Consider the following 23,767-nt stretch of genomic DNA (forward strand, 5'->3'; position numbering starts at 1 on the left):
GTGTCATAATTTCCTGTGACCTTTTATAAGAAAACCCAGACCCTTATCTGTGTCCCTAAGTCTAGCCAGGAGAGTAAAAAATCTGTTGTATTGGCTGAGTCTACGTATGACAGTCATCATCATGTCTGCTAACTGGGCCTGGGTATATGTAACAATTTCACTTCAGAGTGTGGATCAGGTAAAACAGTCATATCATCTGAATTCGGGGCCAGTGATATGTCAACATTCTCCTTGTGTGCAGTGCCATGGCAGGAAAGCCACATCACCTGAGTGCTGGGCTTAGTGATATGTTACAACGCATGCTGTGAACATAAGAGGATAGTCAGATCACTTAAATGTTGGGCCCAGAAATGTCACAATTCCCACTGTCGGCATGGCCCAGGCAGGAGGGTAACATCATTTGGGTGCAGGATCCAGCAATATGTTACAATTCTTACTGGAAGCAGGACCCAGGCAGAAGGGAAGAGTAACATCACCTAGGTGATGGGTCTAAAAATATATTATGATTTCCCCTGTGGACCACATTCAGGCAGAAAAAGATGGTAACATAACCAAGGTGATAGCTCCGGAGATATGTCCAAATTTCCCCTAAGAAAAGGGCCAAGATAGGAGAGTAATATCACCAAGGTGTGTTGCCCAAATATATGTCACTATCTCATTTGTTGGTTTTATCCAGGCAAAATAATCAAATCTCACGAGCTGGGCAAAGGTATATGTCACAATCACATCTGCAGGAATGTCCAGAGATTAGATTCACAATCTCACATTGGTCCCAACACCAGGTATGGGAGTAAACACTTGTGAGTTGGGTACAAGTTTGCAAGTCAGGATCTCAGTGGTGACCTGGATTCCTGCATGAGAGCCCCAAGACCCCTGCAGACTTTTTCCTGGTAGAATAGTAACAGCCTCACACGTGTGCTGAATATGTGAGAGTCATCATCTTTTTTTGTGGAATAGATTCACGTATAAGAGTCACAGTTCCAACTTTTGACTGTCCCTGAGTGTAAGATTCAGAACCTCAGCAGTGACTGGGCTGTGTCCATGTGGCAAAGTGACAATCCTTACTGTTGACTGTGCCTATGAGAGTCACAATCCCATCTGTGTGCTGAGCCCTGTTATGACACTCTCTGTGCTACTCAAGAACTTTATAAAATATGCATGCGAGTGTTGTAATCTCTGACCTTTCTACAAGTCAAAGACCCAGTAAATTGCCTATTACCATAAGACTATTTGGAAGAGTCAAAATCTTTTCTATTGTCTTGGTCCAGGTAAGAGAGTCATCATTACGCCTGTGAGTTGGGCTTAGGTGTATGTCACAATCTCACATATGGGCAGGGATCAGGCAGAAGTTCACATCACCTGAGTGCTAGGCAAGGAATATGTCAATATTTCCCCTGTGAGCAGGGCCCAGGAGGAGAGTTACATCAACTGGGATCTTGGCTCCGTGATATGAACAATTTCTTCTGTAGGCCGAGCCCGGGCAGGAAGGGAGAGTCACATCATGTAGGTGCTGGGCAAAGCAATATGTCTCGATGTCTCAATGTCCCCTTTAATCTTGGCTTAGGCCAGGGAGCAGAGTCATGTCACCTAGTTTATGGGCTCATTAATATGTCACAATCTTCAGTGGGGCTCGGCCTACTGTGTAGAGTCACATCTCCTAGGTGATGAACCCAGAGATCTGTCACAATGCCTTCTATAAGTTGGGCCTAGAAAGAAGGGGAGAGTCACATCACCAGGTGATTGGCCCAGAGATATGTAACAATTTCTCCTGAAAGCAGAACCCAGGCAGGAGCATCACATCACCTATGTAGCCCAAGTATATGTCACAATTTCAACTATAGGCTGAGCCCAGGCGAAAAAGTAAAAGCAATCAGATGCTAGGCAAAGGTAGATGTCACAATCACACTTGCAGAAAGATCCAGAAATAAAATTTCTAATCCTGCAAATGTCCCAGCTGGAGGTATGGCAGTCAACGCCTCCTGGGAGTTGAGTCTACGCATGCAATTCACAGTCTCAACAGTGGACAGGATCCATGCATAAGAGCCTCAACTCCACCTGCACACAGTGTCTTAGTAGGGCAGAGACACCCTAACAGGAGTGCTGAAGTTTTGTCCAAGAGCTGAGGCAGGAGAATTGCTTGAACTTGGGAGGTGGAGGTTGCAGTGAGCAGAGATGGTGACACTGCACTTCATCCTGGGCGACAGAGTGAATCTCCTAGGTGTGAGACTGAGAACCTCAAGAGTGGGCTGTATGCATGTGTTGAGGATGAAAATCTTAATTATTGGCTGGATGTGCCTGTGGGAGTCACAGTTTCACATGTGCACTGGCCCGTTACAACATCTTTGTACCACCCAAAGGTCTTTATAAAATATGCATGAGTATCCTAATAGCCTGTGACCTCTCTACATGTAGAATACTCAGGAGCATACCTCTTGTAATAAGCCTAACTATAATTAAAATCTCCCTTATTGGCTGGGTCCACATATGACAGTTATAATCATGCCTGTGAGCTGGACCTAGATATATGTCACAATCCCATCAGTGGGCAGGAACCAGGTAGGTGAGTCACGTTACCTTGGTTCTGTGCCAGGGATATGTCACAATACCCACTGTAGGCAGAATGCAGGCAGGTGAGTAACATCATGTGGGTGCTTGGCCCACTGATATGTTTTAGTCTTTTCTGTAGACAAGGCCCAGGCAGACAGGGAAAGTCATATTATCTGGGTTCTGGGCCCAGTGATTTTCACAATCCCCTTTGTAATCAGGGCCCAGGCAGGAGAGAAGAGTCATATTGCCTAGATAATGGGCCTGGTGATATGTCACAATGTTCACTTGGGGCAGGGCTAAAAGGGGAGAGTCACATTACCCATGTGATGGGCTCAGAAATATTTTCACTGCTGCCTGTAGACAGGTCCTAGGGAACAGAAGTAAGTCACATTCCTAAGTGATTAATCCAAAGGTATGTCACAATACCCCTTAAGGGCAGGGCCCAAGACATAGAGTCATAGGCTGGGCATGCTGGTTCATCCCTGTAATCCTGGCACTTTGGGATGCTGAGGCAGGCAGATTACCTGAGGTCAGGAGTTCAAGACCAGCTGGCCAATATGGTAAAAACCCCGTGTCTACTAAAAATACAAAAATTAGCTGGGAGTGGTGGTGTGCGCCTGTAATCCCAGGTACTTGGGAGGCTGAGGCAGGAGAATCACTTGAATTGCCTGATTGCCCCATTGCCCCACTCCAGCTTGGGTGACAAAGTCAGACTCCGTCTCAAAACAAATAAACAAAAAAAAAAAAAAAAGAAAGAAATAGAGTCATAGACCAGCTTGGGCAACACAGGGAGACCTCGTCGTTAAGAAAAATTTAAAAATTAAGCTGGGCATGGAGGCATGCTCTTGTAGTCCTAGCTATTGGGAGGCTGAGGTGGGAGGATCGCTTGAGTCTGGGAGGTTGAGGCTGCAGTGAGCCGAGATGGCACCACTGCACTCCAGCCTGGATGACAGAGTGAGACTCTGTCTCAAGAAAAACAAAACAAAAACCAAAAAACCTTTTCCTCTCAGTTAGGATCTGGTTTCCATCCTCCTACTCACCCTTTCAGATCTTTGCTTCCATGTAACCTGCTTGGGGTGGTGCTCCTCCCCCAACCTCGGTGTTCCTGTGGTACTGGGTACTTCCATTCATTCCATCCATAACAGGGGAAGGTGGAATAAGGAAACCACCTTCACCTTCAATCCCAATTGCAAGACAAATGCTTGGGAGTAGGGTCGTCTTGATTTAAGGATTTAATCTGGTAGATCCTTACAGGCAGTGACAGCAAAGCCTTAGCCAAATCATCAGAAATGCAAAACGTCTACTCTGGAGATGGGGAAAATGGAATCCCTGTACATAAGAAAAAGGAGACACAGGGCTGGCTTGTGAGAAACAAGAACAAGGTAAGCCACTGAGAGACGGGACACTGGAAAAGAGAGAAGAAAGAGAGTCAAGAAGGATGAAGGAGCTCTGAGAAGTGAGTTGCTCGGTGCTACTGGGAAGAGGATAGAGGGGTGGCTTAAACCCTCATTAGAATAAACTGCTGCTCCCACCAACACCACAGTGACTGGGTGTTTGTTCCAAGAATAGAACAGGGCTGAGTTCCAGATCTGGGCTGTCGTGTGACCTAACGGACCCTTCATGGGGAAAGCAAGAAGGTTCACTGACTGACCCAATTCAGAGGAAGGAGGAACCTGACTTTCAAAATCACTATGACCATCGGAATGCCTTAGGAGATCAAAGAAATACTGGAGTGGGTGTGAGACCTTTAACAAATGTGTGCACTCAAACAGTGCAAAGGCAAACCTCCTGGTGGGTAATCAGAATTCAGACCCCATCTCTAGAGAGCTTTTTCTGGCCAGCAGCAGAGGAGGAAGTCAGAGATTCAGAGTAGGCTGGAGATGCAATGCACTTTTGCTGACTTTGAAGATGGAGGCGGCAAATTGAGTAAAATATGGGGGGACATCTACTTACAGAGAGTGGGTCCTAGCTAGCAGCGAGCAAGGGAACAAGGATCCCAGTCCTACAACTATGAGGAATTGGAAATTGGCAACAAGCAGAATCGGCTTAGAAATGGGTTCTTCCCAGCACCTCTAGATGAGAGCCCAGCCTGGTTGATATACTGACTTTAGCATTGTGAAAACCAAAGCAGAGAGCCCAACGGAGCCTGCTGGACCCTGAACCATAAGTTCTACAGAACGATGAGCTAGTAAATGGATGTGTTCTAAGCCACTACATTTCTGGGGACTTGTTATGGAGCAATAGAAGACTAATATACCTCTCATGTCCTGCCCAGTGGTGACCTCAGCAGCACTTTCTAGGTCTAGGGGACTCATGTGATATACTTTTTTTTTTGAGACAGAGTCTTGCTCTGTCACCCAGGCTGGAGTGCTATGGCACAATCTCAGCTCACTGAAACCTCTATCTCTAGGGTTCAAGCAATTCTTGTGGCTCAGCATCTCGAGTAGCTGGGACTACAGGCATGTGCCACCACGCCTGGCTAATTTTTGTATTTTTTCTAGAGACAGGGTTTTGCCATGTTGGCCAGGCTGGTCTTGAACTCCTGACCTCAGGTGATTCACCTGCTTCAGCCTCCCAAAGTGCTGGGATTACAGGTGTAAGCCACTGAGCCCGGCCATATCAACTTTTTAAATTATAATTTAATAAAATGAGAAATCAATAGCCAAAGAAAATTTTAAAAACTCACAAATATGTGGATAGTAAACAACATGTTCCTGAACAACCCATGGGTCAAAGAGAAAAACCAAAGGGAAATCAGAAAGTATATTGACAAAAAAAGAAAATAGAAACAACATACGATAACTTCTGGGATACAAAAAAAAAAAAAAAGACAAACCCACAAAACAGTTCTGAAACAGAAATTTATAGTGCTATATTTCTATATTAAGAAAAAGGAAAAGATGTCAAATAAAAAACATAACTTTAATCCACAAAATACTTGAAAAAGAACAACTAAATAATCCTAGCATTAGCATAACAACAACAACAAAAAAATAGGCCGGGCTGGGTTGCTCACGCCTGTAATCCCAGCACTTTGAAAGGCTGAGGTGGGTGGATCACCTAAGGTCAGGAGATCAAGACCAGGCTGTCCAAAATGGTGAAACCCCGTCTCCACTAAAACTACAAAAATTAGCCAGGCATGGTGGCACGAGCCTGTAATTCCAGCTACTAGGGAGGCTGAGGCAGAAGCATCTCTGGAACCCGAGAGGCAGAGGTTGCCATGAGGCGAGATCACACCACTGCACTCCAGCCTGGACGACAAGAGTGAAACTTCGCCAAGAAAGAAAAAGAATGAAAGAAAGAAAGAAAGGGAAAGAGAGAGAGAAAGGAAGGAAAGAATAAAAAGGAATAAAAATTAGAGCAGAGATAGATTTCATAGATACTTAAAAGATACAAAAAAGATAAGAAGCAGAGAAAGAATTTACATATAAAAGGTATCTAAATAAAAAAAAAATTTCTTTTTTAAAAAAGAAGAGGCTGGGCGCAGTGCCTCATGCCTGTAATCCCAACACTGTAGGAGGCGAAGGTGGGTGGAACATGAGGTCAGGAGTTCGATACCAGCCTGACCAACATGGTGAAACCCTGTCTCTACTAAAAATACAAAAATTAGCCAGGTGTGGTGGCTCACACCTGTAATCCCAGCTACTCGGGAGGCTGAGGCAGGAGAATTGCTTGAACTCAGTAGGCAGAAGTTGCAGTGAGCTGAGATTGAGCCGTTGCACTCCAGCCTGGGCAACAGGATGAGACTCTGTCAAAAAAAAGGAGTAAATTCTTTTTTTTATTTTTAAGTTGAATGATTGTCTTATTTTTATTTTGTATTTATGCTTACAATAAGCAGGCCCAAAAAACTTATCCTGAACTCATTGTCATTTGATTTCCAGCAGGGTTTGTATTTAGGCACCAGAGGTGTGGTTTTGAGTTTGTGAAAGAGCATTTGTGGAAAAAAAAAAAAAGGCAGAATAAAAGAACCTGATATAAAAAGTCTATGGGGGCAGGGCACAGTGCCTCACTCCTGTAATCCCAGCACTTTGTGGAGGCTGAGGTAGGTGGATCACCTAAGGTCAAGAGTTTGAGACCAGCCTGGCCAAAATGGTGAAACCCCGTCTCTTAAAAATACAAAAATTAGCCAGGTGTAGTGGCACACACTTGTAATTCCAGCTGCTTGGGAGGCTGAAGCAGAAGCATCACTCAAACCCAGGAGGCAGAGGTTGCCGTGAGCCAAGATCCTGTCACTGCACTCCAGCCTGGGCGACGAGAGTGAAACTCGAAAGGAAAGGAAAGGAAAGGAGAAGGAAAGGAAAGGAGAAGGAAAGAAAAAGAAAGAAACAAAAAGAAAGAAAGAAAGAAAGAAAGAAAGAAAGAAAGAAAGAAAGAGAAAGAAAGAAAGAAAGAAAGAAAGAAGGAAGGAAGGAAGGAAGGAAGGAAGGAAGGGAAGAAAGAAAGAAACAGAAAGAAAGAAAAAAGGAGAGAAAGAAAAAAGAAAAAGAAGAAAAAGAGAAAAAGAAAGAAAGAAAAAGAAAAAGAAAGAAAGAAAGAAAGAAAAAGAAAGAAAGAAAGAAAGAAACCTATGGGTGGGGAACAGTACCCAGTTGGTGAAAAGACTGGTTAGGGCTACAGAGACTGGTCCAGACAGGGTAGCTCTGACTTATAAATGTGTGCATGCAGGCAGATGGGAGGGATGGACGACCCAGAATCCTAGGCTAGTGGAGAAAACGGGTCACTGGTGCGGATTCAAGATCTGGGCATAAAAAGAAGCCATGAGTCCTCTGGGCACTTACGTAGCCTATAGGTGGAAATCTCCAGAAGCAGAAGTAATCTCAGCACAATTTCTGAAGGTGAAGCCTTGTCATGGGAGGCGTGTAGCTACATCACTGCCCAGTGTGCATGGGTGTGAGTGTGCAGGAATCACTTTCTAGCAGCAAGGTAGGGAGAGGAGTCTGCCCTCAGAACTGCTTTCCTTTGAGTTCTCAGTTCCCCCTGAACCCGGATGAGACATGGAATCACAGGACAATTCACAGCGCAACAGCTTGTGTGCTGAAGAATAGTCTCTCCATTCCCCAAAAGACTCACAGTCTCCCTTCAGCCAAGGCTGCAGTGATGTCTTTCTTTTTAGACCAAACACACGGCATTTGCTGACACCAGCCAACTCTTCAACACCGACTGGGTGTTCAACAACTCAATTCTGACAGAATCAAGAGTCACCATGGACCCGACCACATCAGGACTCAGTTCCTCAATACAGTCCCCAATGCACACACCAGTGACAGGCACCATGGGCCCATCTATGCCTATAAGCAGCTATCTATGAATTATGGGCTTTTTTAAACTTCTCCCTGAAGTTTAATAATTTGCTAAAACTACTCATAAATTTGATAGAACTTTACCAGGTTATTATAAATAATATAATTCAGAAAATGCCAATTGGAAAAAAATGTATAGGGCACAGAAAAGTGGGAGAGAAAGACGAGGTGGATGGATTAGCCACTACATCTGGCTAATTGGAGCTATTGTAAATAGCTACAATTAAGAAAACTCTCTAATGATTTGTGTTCTGTAAGAACAACTTACTGCAAAGAAAGATCCTTACCATTATGACTGATGGTCAGGATCATTACCATTGTTCTTCACACACAATTAAAGACGAGGGTGGATTAGCCACTACACCTGGCTAATTGAAGATGTTGTAAATAGCTACAATTAAGAAAACTCTCTAATGCTTTGTGTTCTGTAAGAACAACTTACTGCAAAGAAAGATCCTTACCATTGTGACTGATGGTCAGGATCATTACCATTGTTCTTCACACACAATTAAATAATTTTGTCTTCAGGGTTCACAAGAAAATACCTGTTAAGCAAACTTTGCTTAAGTTTTTATCTTTCCGCCAGACCCCTGGACTCTGCTCCACCTCCAGTCTGAGCAAACATACAACCCCTCTTCATGTCCCTCCCAAGAACAGGCTGACTTCAGGGTGCGACATTCTCTATTGCATTGATTTTTCCACCCTCCATTCTGCCCTCCTCTCCCACCTTCTTTCTAATCTGTCTTGCTCCTCCGTGTGAATGACAGCCCTTTTCAGCCTAACTTTGAGACGTATGTAGATATTATGTTTGGTGCTTCCCCCATTGCAACACTATTAATTTTATTTGAAACAGAGTCTCACTCACTCCAGGCTGGAGTGCAGTGGTGCGATCTTGGCTCACTGCACCCTGTGCCTCCAGGGTTCAAGCGATTCTCCTGCCTTCGCCTCCCGAGTAGCTGGGATTACAGGTGCCCACCACCACGCCTAGCTAATTTTTGTATTCTTAGTAGAGACAGGGTTTCACCATGTTGACCAGACTGGTCCTGAACACCTGACCTCAAGTGATCCACCTGCCTTGGCCTCCCAAAGTGCTGGGATTACAGGCATGAGCCACTGTGCCCAGCCACAACACTACTTTAGAATAAAGTTATTTCATACCTACATATAAATTTATTTTATTTGACAATATCTAAAAACAGCCCCAAAACAATAGCAATTACATCCTACAGAGGACATCAAAACCCTCCTCCCATCTCAGCTCTCACTGCACCTGCCCGTGCATCCCCACAGTTGAGATGGTGACATATACTTTGACCCAGCTTACAGGTATTACACATAGGCCCAGCCAAAGAGAGAGATTTAGATTCTCATAGGCCTAGGGCCATGGGTAAGGTCCTGGGTCTTCTACTTGTATGACAATCACAGAGGATTATGACACCTGTGCGTATCCAATAAACCCCATGGGTGGTACAGAGAGTCTCATACAGGGCCCAGAACACAGGTGAGATTGAGAGTCTTGTAGGAACACACAGCCAAAAGTAGAAATTGTCACATGCCCATGTGTACACAGCTCATGATTGAGGTTCTGAATCTCAAACCCAGGGGCAGTTAAGAGTTGTAATTGTGACTCTCATATGCAGATCCAGTCCACAAGCGAAGTGGGGACACTCCAACCAGGATTCAGCACACCATTGAGGTTGTGACACCCCTACTGGGACACAGCTTGGAGAAGGGATTGGGGCTCTCATGAGAGGAAGCAATCCACTATTGAGATTGTGACTTATGTACTTGGACCTAAGTCTCAGGAGTTGTTGACTCTTACACCTGGAGTGGGGAAATGTGGGTAATTGGGAGTCCCATTCCTGGGCCTTCCTGCAGGTGTCATTGTGACATGCACTTCTACCTAGAACCTTAGTAATTTGATAGTCCTTCTGGTCTCAACACACAGATATCTTGTGACTTATACCTGGGCCAAGCACCTAGGTGATGTGACTATTTTGTCTGGCCACTTCCTTCAAAGGAATTGTAATATATCTCTTCACTGAGCACCTAGGTGATGTAAATCTTCTTTCCTGCCTGGACCCTGCCCACAGGTAAGGTTACGACATATCACCAAGCCTAGCACTTAATGACATGACTGTCCTATCTTGTTTGTGCCCTGCCCCGAAGAAGCATTGTGACATTACTGGCCTAAGTAAAAAGGTAATTCGGGTCTTCTGCCTGGGACGTGTGCACAGGGGGGATTGTGAAATATTTCTTGGCTTGTCATCATGATGATGTGATTCTCCTCTCTTGCCTGGAACTGTTTTACAGTTGTCATCACAACATATTGCTGGGCCCAGTACTGGGTGAAGTTATTCTTCCCCCAGGGCCCAGCCCACAAGTGGCATTGTGGCATCTCTCTAGGCCCATTGCCTAGGTGATGTGACTCTGTTCTTCTAACTGGACACTTTCCACAAAAGGAATTGTGACATATAGCTGGAACCAGCTCCCTGGTCATGGAACTGTACTGTGTTGGCCCTGTGCAAAGGGGGCATTGTGATATATTGCTTGGCCAAGCGGCTAGGTGATATGACCCTCCTGAATGGGCCCTGCTCTCAGAGAGGATTTTCACCCATCACTTGGCCAATTATAAAGGTGATGTGTCTCTCCTCTGTTGCCTGGACTCTTCCCAAAGTAAGAATTATGGCATATCACTTACCCAGCACCCAGGTGATACGACTCTTATGTCTGGTTCCTGCCCACAGGTGAAATTGTGACACATACATGGTCACAGCTCAAAGGTGAGATGATGACTCTCATACTTGGATCCAGCTAAGAGAACAGATTTTAACTCTGATATCTAGGCTTAGGGCAACAGGCAAGGTCCTGGGTCTCCTACTTAAATAAAGGACATGGTGTATTATGATACTGAGGCATATTGTATGAAGCCCACATGTGATACAGTGTCATAACAGGACCCAGAACAAAGGTGACATTGTGACTCTCATATGCACATCCAGCTGATAGAATTGTCACCCTCACACGTAGTCAGTGGTCACTGGTGAGCTCCTAAATCTCACACATAAATGCAATCCAGACTTGGAATTGTGACTGTCATATGTAGATGCAGCCCCAGGTGAGACAGTGACTCATTTTTGAACCCAGCTCACAGGAACAGTAATGGAACTAATACCTGGACCCAGTCAATAGCAGAAATTCACAATCTGGGACATTTTCCAGGTAAAGGTATAAGAGTCAACACCTCTTGTGGATTGAGTTCAACTATGCAAGTCAATCACAACAGTCGACTAAATCAATGGATGAGAGCCCAAATCTCACCAACAGACTGTGTTTTGATAGGGGAAGCACAGCCCCCAGGTGTTCTAAATCCTGGACTTGGTGTTATCGTCTCATCTGTCGACTGGATTGATGTATGAGATTCACAATTCCAACTCTACTGGCTCTTGGTGTGTGATTCAGAACCTTAACAGTGGGTTCTGTTAATGTGGAAGGGTGATAATCCTTACTTTTGTCTGAGTTTGCATACAACAGCCACAATTTTCCGTGTGTGCTGGGCTCTATTATGGCACTCTGTAGTGCCATACACTTGAGGGCTTCATACAATGTGCATGCAAGTCATAGTAGTCTCTGGCCATCCTACAAGTTGAAGACCCAGAACCTTAGTTTTTGCCCTAAGACTAACTAAAAGAGTCAAAATATCTTCAGGTATGAATCATGATTCTACCTGTAAGCTGTGCCCATGTGTATTTCCCAATCCCAACTGTGGAGACAGAGCAGGCACAAGGGTTGCATCACCTGGGTGCTGGCCAGAGGTATGTCAAAATTGCCACTTTGAGCAGGGTCAAAATCTCCCCTTAGTGCAGGGGCAATTCAGGAGGGTCATATCACCTAGGTGGTGGGCCCAGCGATATGTCACAATACCCCCTATGGGCAGGGCCAAGGCAGTACAGTTACATCACCTAGAAGCTGGGGCCAGTGATATGTCACAATGCCTCTTGCGGGCAGGGTTCAGGCAGGAAAGAAGAGTCACATCACCTGGGTGATAGGTCTAGAGATATTCCACAATGCCTTCTGTAATTAGAACCCAGGATAAAGAGTTATATCATTTGGGTTAAAGGTCCAGTGATAGGTCACAATCCCAACTAAGGACAGGACCCAGGCTGAAAAAGAGACTCACTTCACTTTGATGACTGGCCCAGAGATATACTGTAATTTCTCCTGAGGACCAGGCTCATGCAGAAGAGGAACATAAATTTTGTGCATGGCCCAGGTATATGTTACAATCTCAACAGTACACTGGGCCCAGACAATAGAGTAAAATTAATCAGATGTTGGGAAAAGGTATATGTCACAATCACACCTGCAGAAAGGTTTAAGGATAAGATTTAAAACCCCACAAATGTGCTGGCTTCACTTATGACAGTCAACATATCTTGGGATATGTGTTTAAATACTTGAGTCACAACCTCAACAGTGCACTGGCTCTATGCATAAGAGCCCGAACCTCACTTATAAACAGTGTCCCAGTAGGGGAGTCACAGCCTCACGGGGGTGCTGAATCTTGGTGTGAGAGTCACCATTCTACCTGTGGACTGCATTCACGTCTGAAAGTCACAATTCCAACTTTTGACTGCCTCTGAGTGTGAGATTCAGGACATTTTACGAAGGCTGTGTTCATGTGAGAGGGTGACAATTCTTACTGTCAGCCAGGTGTGCATATGAGAGTCAGAATCTCACCTGTTTGCTGGTCCCTGTTATGACACTCTCTGTACCACCTGCGGGTTTTATATGGCACACGTGAGACTCACAATCTGCTTCGAGACCTTTGTGCTTGCCCAGGTTTTTGTTACAATCCCAAATGTAGGATCACGCCCATTGCCCTAAGCCCAGGAGTGAGAGTCAACATCTCTCCAATTTTTAGGTCCAGGTAAGGGGGTCATTTTTGTTCCTATAATCCGGTTACAGAAATTGGTCAATATCCCTCCTGTGGCTCAATCCACACGTGACAGGCATGATCCCAACTGTGGACTGTATCTGTCAGTGAGATTCAGGAAATATTTTGCTCTCTCCCTAAGTAAAGGTGACAATTTTAACAGTCAGCTGAATGTGCATACAATAGTCACAACCTCAGTGTTGTGCTGGGTCCTACTATAACACTCTGTGTCCCATTTGAGGGCTTTAGACAATATGCATACGTGTTGTAATCACCTGTGATTTTTTTTTTTAAGTAGAAAAGCCAGAATTTTATTTTTTGGCTTAAACCCAGCTATGCGAGTCAACACCTCTCCTATTAGCAGGGTCCGGGTATAAGAGTCATTGCTGGGCCTGTAAGCTGGGTCCAGCTATGACTCACCACCTGACCTTTGGCCAGATCCACATTGGATGGCCAATATTCTAACTGTGTATTGTGTTGTCATATGAGAGTCAGGACCTCACCAGTAAGTTTTGTCAATGTGTGAGGGAGACAATTTTAATTGTCAGCTGGGTGTGCCTGTAAGAGTCACAATTTTACCTCTGTGCTGGACCCTGATATGACACTCTTTATATCACCCAAAGACTTTATAGAATACGCATGAGTGTGATATATGGTGTGATCTTTGCACATGTAGAAGGCCCAGATCGTTACCTGTTTGTCTAAGCCTAGCTAGAAGAGTTAAAATCTCTTCTATTGGCTGGGTTCGCATATGCGAGTCTTCATTATACCTGTCAGCTGGGCCTAATGTGTGACCATCCCACCTGTGGGCAGAGACTAGGAGGGAGAGTCGCATCAACTAGGTGCTGGGCCAGCGATATGTCAATATTTTTACTATAGGCAGGGTCCTGGCAATAAAAGTCACATCTCCTGGGTGCTAGGAAAAGCAATGTCACAATCCACCCTGTAAACATGTTCCAGGCAGAAGACAGTCACACCATCTAGGTGATGGGCCCAGTGATATGTAACCATTTCTCCTGTAAACAGATTCAAGGCAAAAAAGAGTCACATAACAAAGGTGATGGGCCTAAAGATATCTCACAGTAACCCCTGTGGACTGGCCCAGGCAGAAAGGGAGAGTCACATTGCCTAGGTGATTGGCTCAGAAATGTCACAATACCCCGGGAGGGCAAAGCCCAGGCAGGAAAGTCACATTATCTAGGCGCTCAATCTAAGTATATTTCACAATCTAAACTGTAGGTGGGGCCTAGGCAAAAGAGAAAAATCAGTCAGATACTGAGTGAAGGTATACGTCACAATCACGTTGTGAAAAGGTCCAGAGATACAATTTACAATCTCTCAAATGCCCAACTTCAGGATCAGAGTCAATATCTCCTGTGAGTTGCACCCAAAATGCATATTGTGGCACCTCCTCTGTTTTTTCCAAGGAGTTCCAGGCTGTTAGAGCTTGAATATCTGCGATTAATTAAGTTGACTTTTGGGCCAGACATGGTGGCTCAAGCCTGTAATCCCAGCACTTTGGGAGTCTGAGGCGGGCAGATCATGACGTCAGGAGTTCGAGGACAGCCTGACCAATATGGTGAAACTTGGTCTCTACTAAAAATGCAAAAATTCGCCAGGTGTGGTGGTGGGCACCTGCAATATCAGCTACTTGGGAGGCTGAGGCAGGAGAATTGCTTAATCCCGGTAGGTGGAGGTTGCAGTGAGCCAAGATTGTGCCACTGCACTCCACCCTGAGTGACAGAGCGAGACTCCATCTCACAAAATAATAATAATAGTAATAATAATTAAGCTGACTTTTAACCATGATGCTCTTTTTTAAAAAATGATTTAATTCTCTAATTACTTGACTTTAGCCATGCCAAACTGCCAATATTTCTGACTTTTGAACTTTACTAACATCACCTCCCAGGTGAAATCAATGTTATATTTTTGTTTGTTTGTTTGTTTGTTTTGTGGCGGATTCTCTCTCTGTCGCCCAGGCTGGAGTGCAGTGGCCAAATGCGGCTCACTGCAACCTCAGCCTCCTGAAACCAATAACCTTTACTACGGTTATGAACCTAAACACAAGTGTACAAGGTATTTTCAAAAAGATGGCAAGCACTTTTTACAAAATCTAGAATCTTCAAAGGTAGCTCAGAGAAAGGAAAATTCAGGATGGTTCGTGGAGGGAAAGCGAATCCGCAAATATTCACGCAGATATCAAATCACAAACGACTCATTTCCTAAGCCAGAAACTGAACCCTGAACTCGGGCTGCCACTGTGAGACAGCAAAGCCCAGCTACTGAGCTACGGCACTGAGCAGTCTCCATTGGAGTCTCCCAGAAGAAGCCTCCAGCAGCCAATTTTGAGCTTGCAAAGGTTGTTTACTGCTCAAGATCACTTTTATGGATAACTATAACATAAATTTCAAAATTTCTATATGCTGGATGGTAGAAACAAAGAGAAAATACTGCCACATGGCTACAAGGTCAAGCTCCCAAGAACATAAAACAAGAGGGAAACTTCATCAATTTTGTTGTTTGTTTCAGGGACTTCTTTTTTGTTTCTTTGTTTTTTAGCTTTTTGAGATGGAGTCTCGCTCTGTCCCCCAGGCTGGAGTGCAGTGGTGCGATCTCGGCTTACTGCAACCTCTGCTTCCCAAGTTCAAGCAGTTCTCCCCACCCCAGCCTCCTGAGTAGCTGGGACTACAGGCACCCACCACCACCCTGGCTAATTTTTGTATTTTTAGTAGAGACAAGGTTTTGCCATGTTGGCCAGGCTGGTCTTGAACCCCCCAACTCATGTGATCCACCTGCCTCGGCCTCCCAAGGTTCTAGGATTACAAGCATGAGTCACCATGCCCGGCCTGTTTCAGGGACTTCTGACCAGAAGTTTCAACATGTGATCTTTGGGGAAGATGGTGACCCAGAGTAACAGAAAAGATAGGAAAGGGAGAGAGAGAGAGAAAGAGAGAAAGAAAGCATTGCTTATGGTAGGGCAGGAAAGTTGAGGAGCTCAGGAAAACTAGAGAAAGACCCACGCATTGAATCAAAAGTTTAGGTGATCGCTTGTTGGTTGTGAAAGAATCTTTTTTGGCATCTGCTCTCAAGTTTCCCACTTTAGGGAGGAAAAAGCTCCCCTTGTTCCATGATCCTGTACTCATCTAATTCTGTCAGCCACAGCCATCAGCAAAAAATGCAAGGCAGATTAATCCAAAGACAAGGCCGGGCATGGTGGCTCATGCCTGTAATCCCAGTACTTTGGGAGGCCGAGGTGGTGGATCGGCTGAGGTCAGGAGTTTGAGGCCAGCCTGGCCAACATGGTGAAACCTTGCCTCTACTAAAAGTACAAAAATTATCTGGGTGTGGTGGTGGGTGCCTGTAATCCCAGCTACTCAGGAGGCTGAGGCAGGAGAATCGCTTGAACCTGGGAGGCAGAGGTTGCAGTGAGCCAAGATCTCACGATTGTACTCCAGCCTGGGCAACAAGAGCGAGACTCCATCTCAAAACAAACAAACAAACACACACAAAGGCAATAGTGGTTAACAATCCATAATGCCAAATCTAATCTTAGCTGAGAGGGACTTAACTGAGAGGAGCCTCTCACCCCCTAAATCTTAGGAAAGACTAACCTTTCTAAGTTGCACCTCAAATACAAGTTTCGTCAAGTGTTCTTGCCTTTTATTAAAAGGGACCTTTTATCTTATCTGTCTTAGGAGACACTCTAACTCCCCTAAATTGGGCTATTAACCCAATCCCATTCTTTACCCGGGTGTGCCATCACTTACAAAAAGTTAGCCAATTGGCGATTCAGTCTATTTCCTTTGGTTTGGGGGTTTCCTTAGTATCATCCTTTTGTGATTCACTGAAAAGAAGATTCCAGAAATGGTCCCAATCCAGAACTGAAGAGTGGGTTCTTGGATCTCGTACAAGAAAGAATGCAGAGCTGGGGGTGGTGGCTCATGGCTGTAACCCCAGCACTTTGGAGGCAAAGGCGGGCAGATCACTTGAGGTCAGGAGTTTGAGATCAGTCTGGCCAACATGGTGAAACCGCATCTCTACTAAAAATACAAAAATTAGCTGGGCATGGTGGTGTGCACCTGTAATCCCAGCTCCTCCAGAGGCTGAGGCAGGAGAATCTCTTGAACCCAGGAGGCAGAGGTTGCAATGAGCCGAGATGGTGCCACTGCACTCCAGCCTGGGTGACTGAGCAGGACTCTGTCAAAAGAAAGAAAGAAAAGAAAGAGAAAGGAAGGAAGGAAGGAAGGGAGGAAGGAAGGAAGGAAGGGAGGAAGGGAGGGATTTTGGGTGAGTCTGCAGTGCAAAGCAAAAGCAAATTTATTCGGAAAGTAAAGGAATAAAAGAATAGCTACTCCTTAGACATAGCAGCAGTGTGGGCTGCTCAACTAAAAATACTTACAGTTATTTCTTGATTATATACTAAACAAGGGGTGGATTGTTCATGAGTTTTGCAAGAAAGGGATGGGCAATTCCCAGAACTGAGCGTTTCTCTTCTTTTTAGATCATATAAAGTAACTTTCTGATGTTGCCATGGCATTCGTTAACTGTCATGGCGCTGGTGGGAATGTCTTTCACATGCTAATGCTTTATAATTAGCGTGTAACGATCCGTGAGGACAATCAGAGGTCACTTTCATTCCCATCTTGGTTTTGGTGGATTTTTGTGGCTTCTCTACTGCAAACTGTTTTATCAGCAAGGTCTTTGTGAACTGTATCTTGTGCCCATCTCCTATTTATCCTGTGACTTAGAATGCCTGACCTCATGGAAATGCAGTCCTGTAGGTCTCAGCCCCATTTCACCCAGCACCTATTTCAGATGCGGTTGCTCTGGTTCAAACGCCTCTGACATGGCCACAGAGTGCTGGAATGTGGCTGGTCTGAACTGCAATGTGCTAGAAAGGTAAAATACAAGGTCACATTAAAATATTTAGCTTTAAAAATGTATATGCTTTATTAACCCTTACATACTAATCACATATTAAAATAATATTTTGGATATATTGAACTGATTAAATTGTTACAATCAATTCCACTTGTTATTCCACCTGTTTCTTTCTTTTTTATTTTGAGACAGTCGCTCTGTCACCAGGCTATAGTGCGGTGGCACGATCTCGGCTCACTGCAACCTCTGCCTCCTGAGTTCAGGCGATTCTCCTGCCTCAGCCTCCCAAATAGCTGGGATTACAAGTGTCTGTCACCATGCTTGGCTAATTTTTGTATTTTTAGTAGAGATGAGGTTTTGCCATGTTAGCCAGGCTGATCTCAAACTCCTGACTTCAGGTGGTGGAAAGTGCACCTCTGAAAGTGCAGGGATTACAACCGTGAGCCACTGTGCCCGGCCCTACCATTTTTTTTTTTTTTTTACTTTTTAATTTGGCTACTAGAAAATTCAAAATTTACATGTGGCTCATATTTTACTGCAGAGGATTGCCTCCTTTTTGAAATCTCAGGCTGCCTGCATGTATTAGTCCATTTTCACACTGCTATAAACAAATACCTCAGACTGCATAGTTTTTCTTTAAGTGGTTTAATTGAATCATACTTCTACATAGCTGAGGAATCCTCAGGAAACCTACAATCAGGACCATGACAGAAGGTGAAGGGAAAGCAAGGCATATCTTACTCGGTGGAAAAAGAGAGAGAACCGGGGTTGGGGAACATGCCACATTTTAAAATATCTTGAGAGCTCCCTTACTATCACAAGAACAGCATGAGGATAATCCCCGCTAATAATCCAATCACCTCCCACCTGGTCTCTGCCCTGACATGTGGCAAATACAATTTTTTTTTTTTTTTTTTGAGACTGAGTCTGGCTCTTTTGCCCAGGTTGCAGTGCAGTGGCACGATCTCGGCTCACTGCGAACTCCACCTCCTGGGTTCAAGCGATTTTTCTGCCTCGGCCTCCTGAGTAGCTGGGACTACAGACGCCCGCCACCACCCTGGCTAAGTTTTGTATTTTTAGTACAGACAGGGTTTCACCGTATTGGCCAGGCTGGTCTCCAACTCCTGACCTCGTTATCCACCCGCCTCGCCCTCCCAAAGTGCTGGGATTACAGGCCTGAGCCACCACGCCTGGCCATGAATTACAATTTGAGATGAGATTTGGGTGGAGCCACAGAGCCAAACCATAACACTGCAAAGGATCCGCAGCAAGGAAGGTCATAAAATCTGAAATTTTAAAATAATTGTCATTATATTTTTTCAGTTTATGAATAACTATATTATATATCCTTTATAAATGCATATGATGTTATATACAAGGTTAAATGCAAATGTCCTCTAAGGTTGGCCTGGCTCAGATCAGGGAAAAAGGCTTGGCTGTAAAGGCTGCAGCCTAGCCTGTTATTTTTGCTTTGTTTAGCCCAGTGTCTGATCACATTTTTCATCACTCAAGGCGTGAAGGGTGGGTCCTGAAACCTTATCCAATCAGGGGCCATATATTAGAAACTGTACAATCAGGCATGCAGCTGGAGAGAACAGGACGCTTCCGTAATTTTCCGGGTCCTTTGTGTTTCTCTGCGTCCAGAGCTCCAGTTCTTCTCTTCACTGCTCTGCGTCCTCTGTTCCTAGAGGCCAAGCCACTGTGGCCTTGTGTTCTGCAGGTATCCGCAGATTTATGGCTAAAAGACCGGGATCCCCTGGAAGCCGAGAAATGGTGAGTGCTGGGTCTGTCATCGTGAGAGAGGGGTGGGGGCTGGTTGGAACCGGCTGAAAGTGGCTGTAGCAGGACCCAAACTTCCTCGCAGTCAGCTCCGGAGTCTGAGGACCCAAATCCTCCTCGGCCCAGGTGGGCTGTTAGTCCCCTCGAGCCATAAGATGGTGCCTGGGCCAGCGGCTGGGACCCTGGGAATTCTTTTTCCTCCGCAGTGGCTTTGCCCGGGGCTGGAGGCCTCTCTGGGCAGCTCTGCACTCCCAGGGCCTCATCTCACCCAGACTGTACAGGGATGGGAAAGTCATCAGGGGAGAATCCCGACTCAGGGTGTGGGATTCATAAGTGGAAAGAGCTGTGGTCCCTGGGGTCCCTAGTTCCTCATTTTTCCTTTTAGAAATGTATGGAAGTCACTGTAAAAATATTAGACAATTTGATCAAAATGTGATTCAAGAATCATAGAGCGCCCAGCTATGGTTTGTGGGTTGTGGTCCATGGGAGAGACTTGAAGAAGTCTAAGTTGCATGATGAAGCAAACCAAATTCAGTAACTGCTTTGGTAAAGTTATGTAGTTTCCTTATTTGTAAGATCCAGGTGAAAATGTCTTGGCTATGTCATCACAGATTAATTAGCAGTCTGTGGTTGACTAGGCCTGAATTTTTTTCTTCAATATAGTAATTTCCAAGAAATGCAATTTTTTTTTTTTTTTTTGAGAGGGAGTCTTGCTCTGTTGTCCTTACTGGAGTGCAATGGCACTATCTTGGCTCACTGCAACCTCTGCCTCCTGGGTTCAAGCAGTTCTCGCGCCTCAGGCTCCCAAGTAGCTGGGATTATGGGTGCCCGCCGCCGTGCCTGGCTAATTTTTGTATTTTTAGTAGAGATGGGGTTTCACCATGTTGGCCAGGCTGGTCTCGAACTCCTGACCTGAAATGATCTGCCCTTCTCGGCCTACCAAAGTGCTGGGATTACAGGCGTGAGCCACACTGCCCCTGGCCATAAGAGATACATTTGAGTTAGATTTTTTTTTTTTAAGTGAGAGCTGAGAAAAATCAATCCACCTTAGACTAATTGCCTGCTGTTTAAATATTTTTATACTCTACAGGAAACTGGCTTTCCCTTGCTTTTTTTTTTTTTTTTTTTTGAGACAGAGTCTTGCTCTGTTGCTCAGGCTGCAGTGCAGTGGTGTGATCTCAGCTCACTGCAACCTCCACCTCCTGGGTTGAAGTGATTTTCCTGCCTCAGCCTCTTGAGTAACTGGAATTAAAGGTACCCACCACCATGCCCGGCTAATTTTTGTATTTTTAGTAAAGATAGAGTTTTGCCATGTTGGCCAGGCTGGTCTCAAACTCCTGGCCTCAAGTGATCTGGCCGCCTTTGTCTCTTAAAGTGCTCTGATTACAGGAATAAGCTATTGCAGGCAGCCTGCATTTTTCAACTGTGTCTTTTTTTTTTTCTTTTTTTTTGAGACGGAGCCCCATTCCGTCACCCAGGCTGGAGTGCAGTGGCTCGATCTCGCCTCATTACAACCTCCGCCTTCCTGGTTCAAGTGATTCTCCTGCCTCAGCCTCCTGAGTAACTGGGATTACAGGCCTGCACCACCACACCCAGCTAATTTTTGTATTTTTAGTAGACATGGGGTTTCGCCATGTTGGCCAGGCTGGTCTCGAACGCCTGACATCAGATGATCAGCCTGCTTGGCCTCCCAAGTGCTGGGATTACAGGCATGAGCCACCACACCGGGCCGCAACCATGTCTTAAACAAGGTCTTAAGTCAGTTTCCCTGTTCTCACAGACTAACTGGCTTGCAGTAAAATATTAAATTTCCAGTTCCATCTGACATTCCCAAATGCCAACTTTTCTTTCTAACTCACATTATTACCTATTTGTCCTTTCTTGTATGTTTCAGACACAGTACTTAACACTAATTATTTTTTTTAAAGTCATTGGATGACACTTAAAGAGTGTCATTCAATGCTTTGTAAAAAAAAGTTTCCCGTTTATAAATATTTCACATAAGAAGAAAGCAGAGGTCAGGCGCAGTGGCTCACGTCTGTAATCCTAACACTTTGGAAGACCAAGGTGCAGATCACTTGAGGTCAGGAGTTAGAAACCAGCCTGGCCAACATGATGAAACCCCATCTCTACTAAAAATACAAACAAATTAGCCAGGTGTGGTGGTGGGCGCCTCTAATCCCAGCTACTCAGGAGGCTGAGACAAGAAAATCACTTGAATCCAGGAAATGGATGTTCCAGTGAGCCAAGATCATGCCACTGCACTCCAGCCCTGACAACAGAGTAAGACCATGTCTCAAAAAAAAAAAAAAAGAAAAGAGAAAAGGCAGAGAGTAATCCTCTGACACTGTATTGTAAAAAATCTATGTGCCTCTTCTTTTGTCTTTTCCAAGCTCAGACGTCTTATCATAATGTGTGGGTTGAGTTTTTTGGGGGGAAACCCTACAGGGTAGTGTTTCTTCAGCCACACTTTAGGTTTTTCCTGGTACTGGGTCTTAGTACTGCTTTGGGATAAACCAAGATACCCACCGTGGCCATGTCTGCCAGAGTGTCTAGTGAATATCAACCCACCTTGGCCGTGTCTGCTGAAGTGTCTAGTGAATATCATCTCCTGAGTTATTTTCTTTTAGAGAACAGCACACGATATGAAGTGTAGCCTTTCAAGAGAAGAGAGCAAATGAATGCCTTGGGGCTGTGAGCAATCTCCTAGTATACTTTTCCTATAAAAAGCTAATCCCTTGCGACATTAAAATTGTCTTTACCCAACTCAGCTTGCATTTCATGGAGACACATTGCTAGTCAGCCAATCATATGCTGATATTGAGGGAAAACACAGAAGTAATTTCTGCCCTCTAGATTCTGTCAGATTTGTGAAGGGAAAAAAAAAGCTATTTCTAAAGACAAGAAAAACTGACCCCAATAAGATGGTGCAAGAATCTCAAAGTAATTGCACCTAGGGAACTCACCAAGGCACGGCGCAGTGTCTCCTGGAATGGTTGTCATTGAGCATTTCAGTGAGCAGGATGCACGTGGGAGACTCTCTCAAGTGATTAGATAGCTTGACTTGACACGAGTCAGATGTGTCTGTGTTCCAGTCAGCACTGCCACTCCCTGGGTTGGTCACCTTGAAAAGATATTTTCACTTCTTTCAACTTACGTTAGTTAACTGTAAATTGCATTTTATCAGTAGAGCTCAATATGTAAGACAATATTTACAAAGGTCATGAAAGAGATGAGTTTCAGAAAAAAAAATTTAGTCATGTATTCTGTTTATTAAAAATTTGCATTTACCCTTTTGTTTTTCAGAGTGAGCATAGAAGTTTTCTCAGGTGTGTTATTTTTTGGCTGCATGATTTCACACAGTATTCTAAGGCTTAGCTTTGCGAATATTACCAAGGGAAATAATATGAAAAATGTCTCTTCCATTATGGCTGTCGGAAATGAATACATTTGCACAAGAAAATGTGGTAGATAACTGGGGAATTACATAGATTCATCAAAACATCAGTGTCTCTTTTTGCAAAATTAATATGTGACAGTAAATACTTCCGTTCTACATCCTGTTATCTTATTTTTATTTTTATTTTTGAGACGGAGTCTCACTCTGTTGCCCAGGCTGGAGTGCAGTGGCATGATCTTGGCTCACTGCAACCTCCGAATCCTGGGTTCAAGTGATTCTCTTGCCTCAGCCTCCCAGGTGGCTGGGATTACAGGCACCTGCCACCACACCCGGCTAATTTTTGTATTTTTAGTAGGGACGGGATTTTGCCATGTTGGCCAGGCTGGTCTCGAACTCCTGACCTCAGGTGATCCGGCCGCCTGGGCCTCTCCAAATGCTGGGATTACAGGGAAGAGGCACTGCTCCTGGCTCTGTTATCTTGATTTCCGAATTTTATGCTAAAGTTTATGAGATGGGACTGCACACCTTCTAGGAATTTGGTCATAGTAGTAATTACAGAATGTCCTGTTACGGAAATAAGAAAACGATATGTGTATTGTCTGAAAGAGAGAGATACTTTTGCTTTTCTCATTGAGCTATAAAGTATAAGCACCTTCAAATTTTTTCCCTTTTGTATAAACTGTGTTTCAGTAATTTTTCTGAATTTATCTAACACTTTGTTTCAAAAACTAAGTGAACATCTCTGACTTGGAAATTAAAGCCTGAGCCCTGTAACTCCAAGCTAAGGGCAATATTGAGTCTGCAAAAGGAGGTTAATGAAGGCCTAGTGAGTTCTTTCTAGGGAGCCTCTCCTGCAGATGTCCCAGCCTGCTCACCTCAGCCATGGAAGAAGCCTTTATACTGAGATGAGCAACAGAGCCC

General features: G+C 44.6%; 1 protein-coding gene across 2 annotated transcripts in view; it reads left to right on the top strand.

Moving 5' to 3' along the window:
- Positions 1–2,608: 2,608 nt before the first annotated feature.
- Positions 2,609–23,767, top strand: part of ZNF679 (zinc finger protein 679) — a 35,306-nt gene continuing 14,147 nt past the window's right edge. The window contains exons 1-2 of one of the 2 annotated variants that reach the window (XM_054495407.1): positions 2,609–2,630; positions 19,312–19,440. In XM_054495407.1, the coding sequence (XP_054351382.1) occupies positions 19,402–19,440 (39 nt within the window). In that variant the 5' untranslated portion in view covers positions 2,609–2,630; positions 19,312–19,401. Of the gene's footprint in view, positions 2,631–2,922; positions 2,960–19,311; positions 19,441–23,767 lie in introns of those variants that run through there. The other variant, XM_054495408.1, reaches the window with a different exon arrangement.

Source organism: Pongo pygmaeus, chromosome 6 (genome assembly GCF_028885625.2).
Source record: "Pongo pygmaeus isolate AG05252 chromosome 6, NHGRI_mPonPyg2-v2.0_pri, whole genome shotgun sequence".
NCBI classification, from domain to species: domain Eukaryota; kingdom Metazoa; phylum Chordata; class Mammalia; order Primates; family Hominidae; genus Pongo; species Pongo pygmaeus.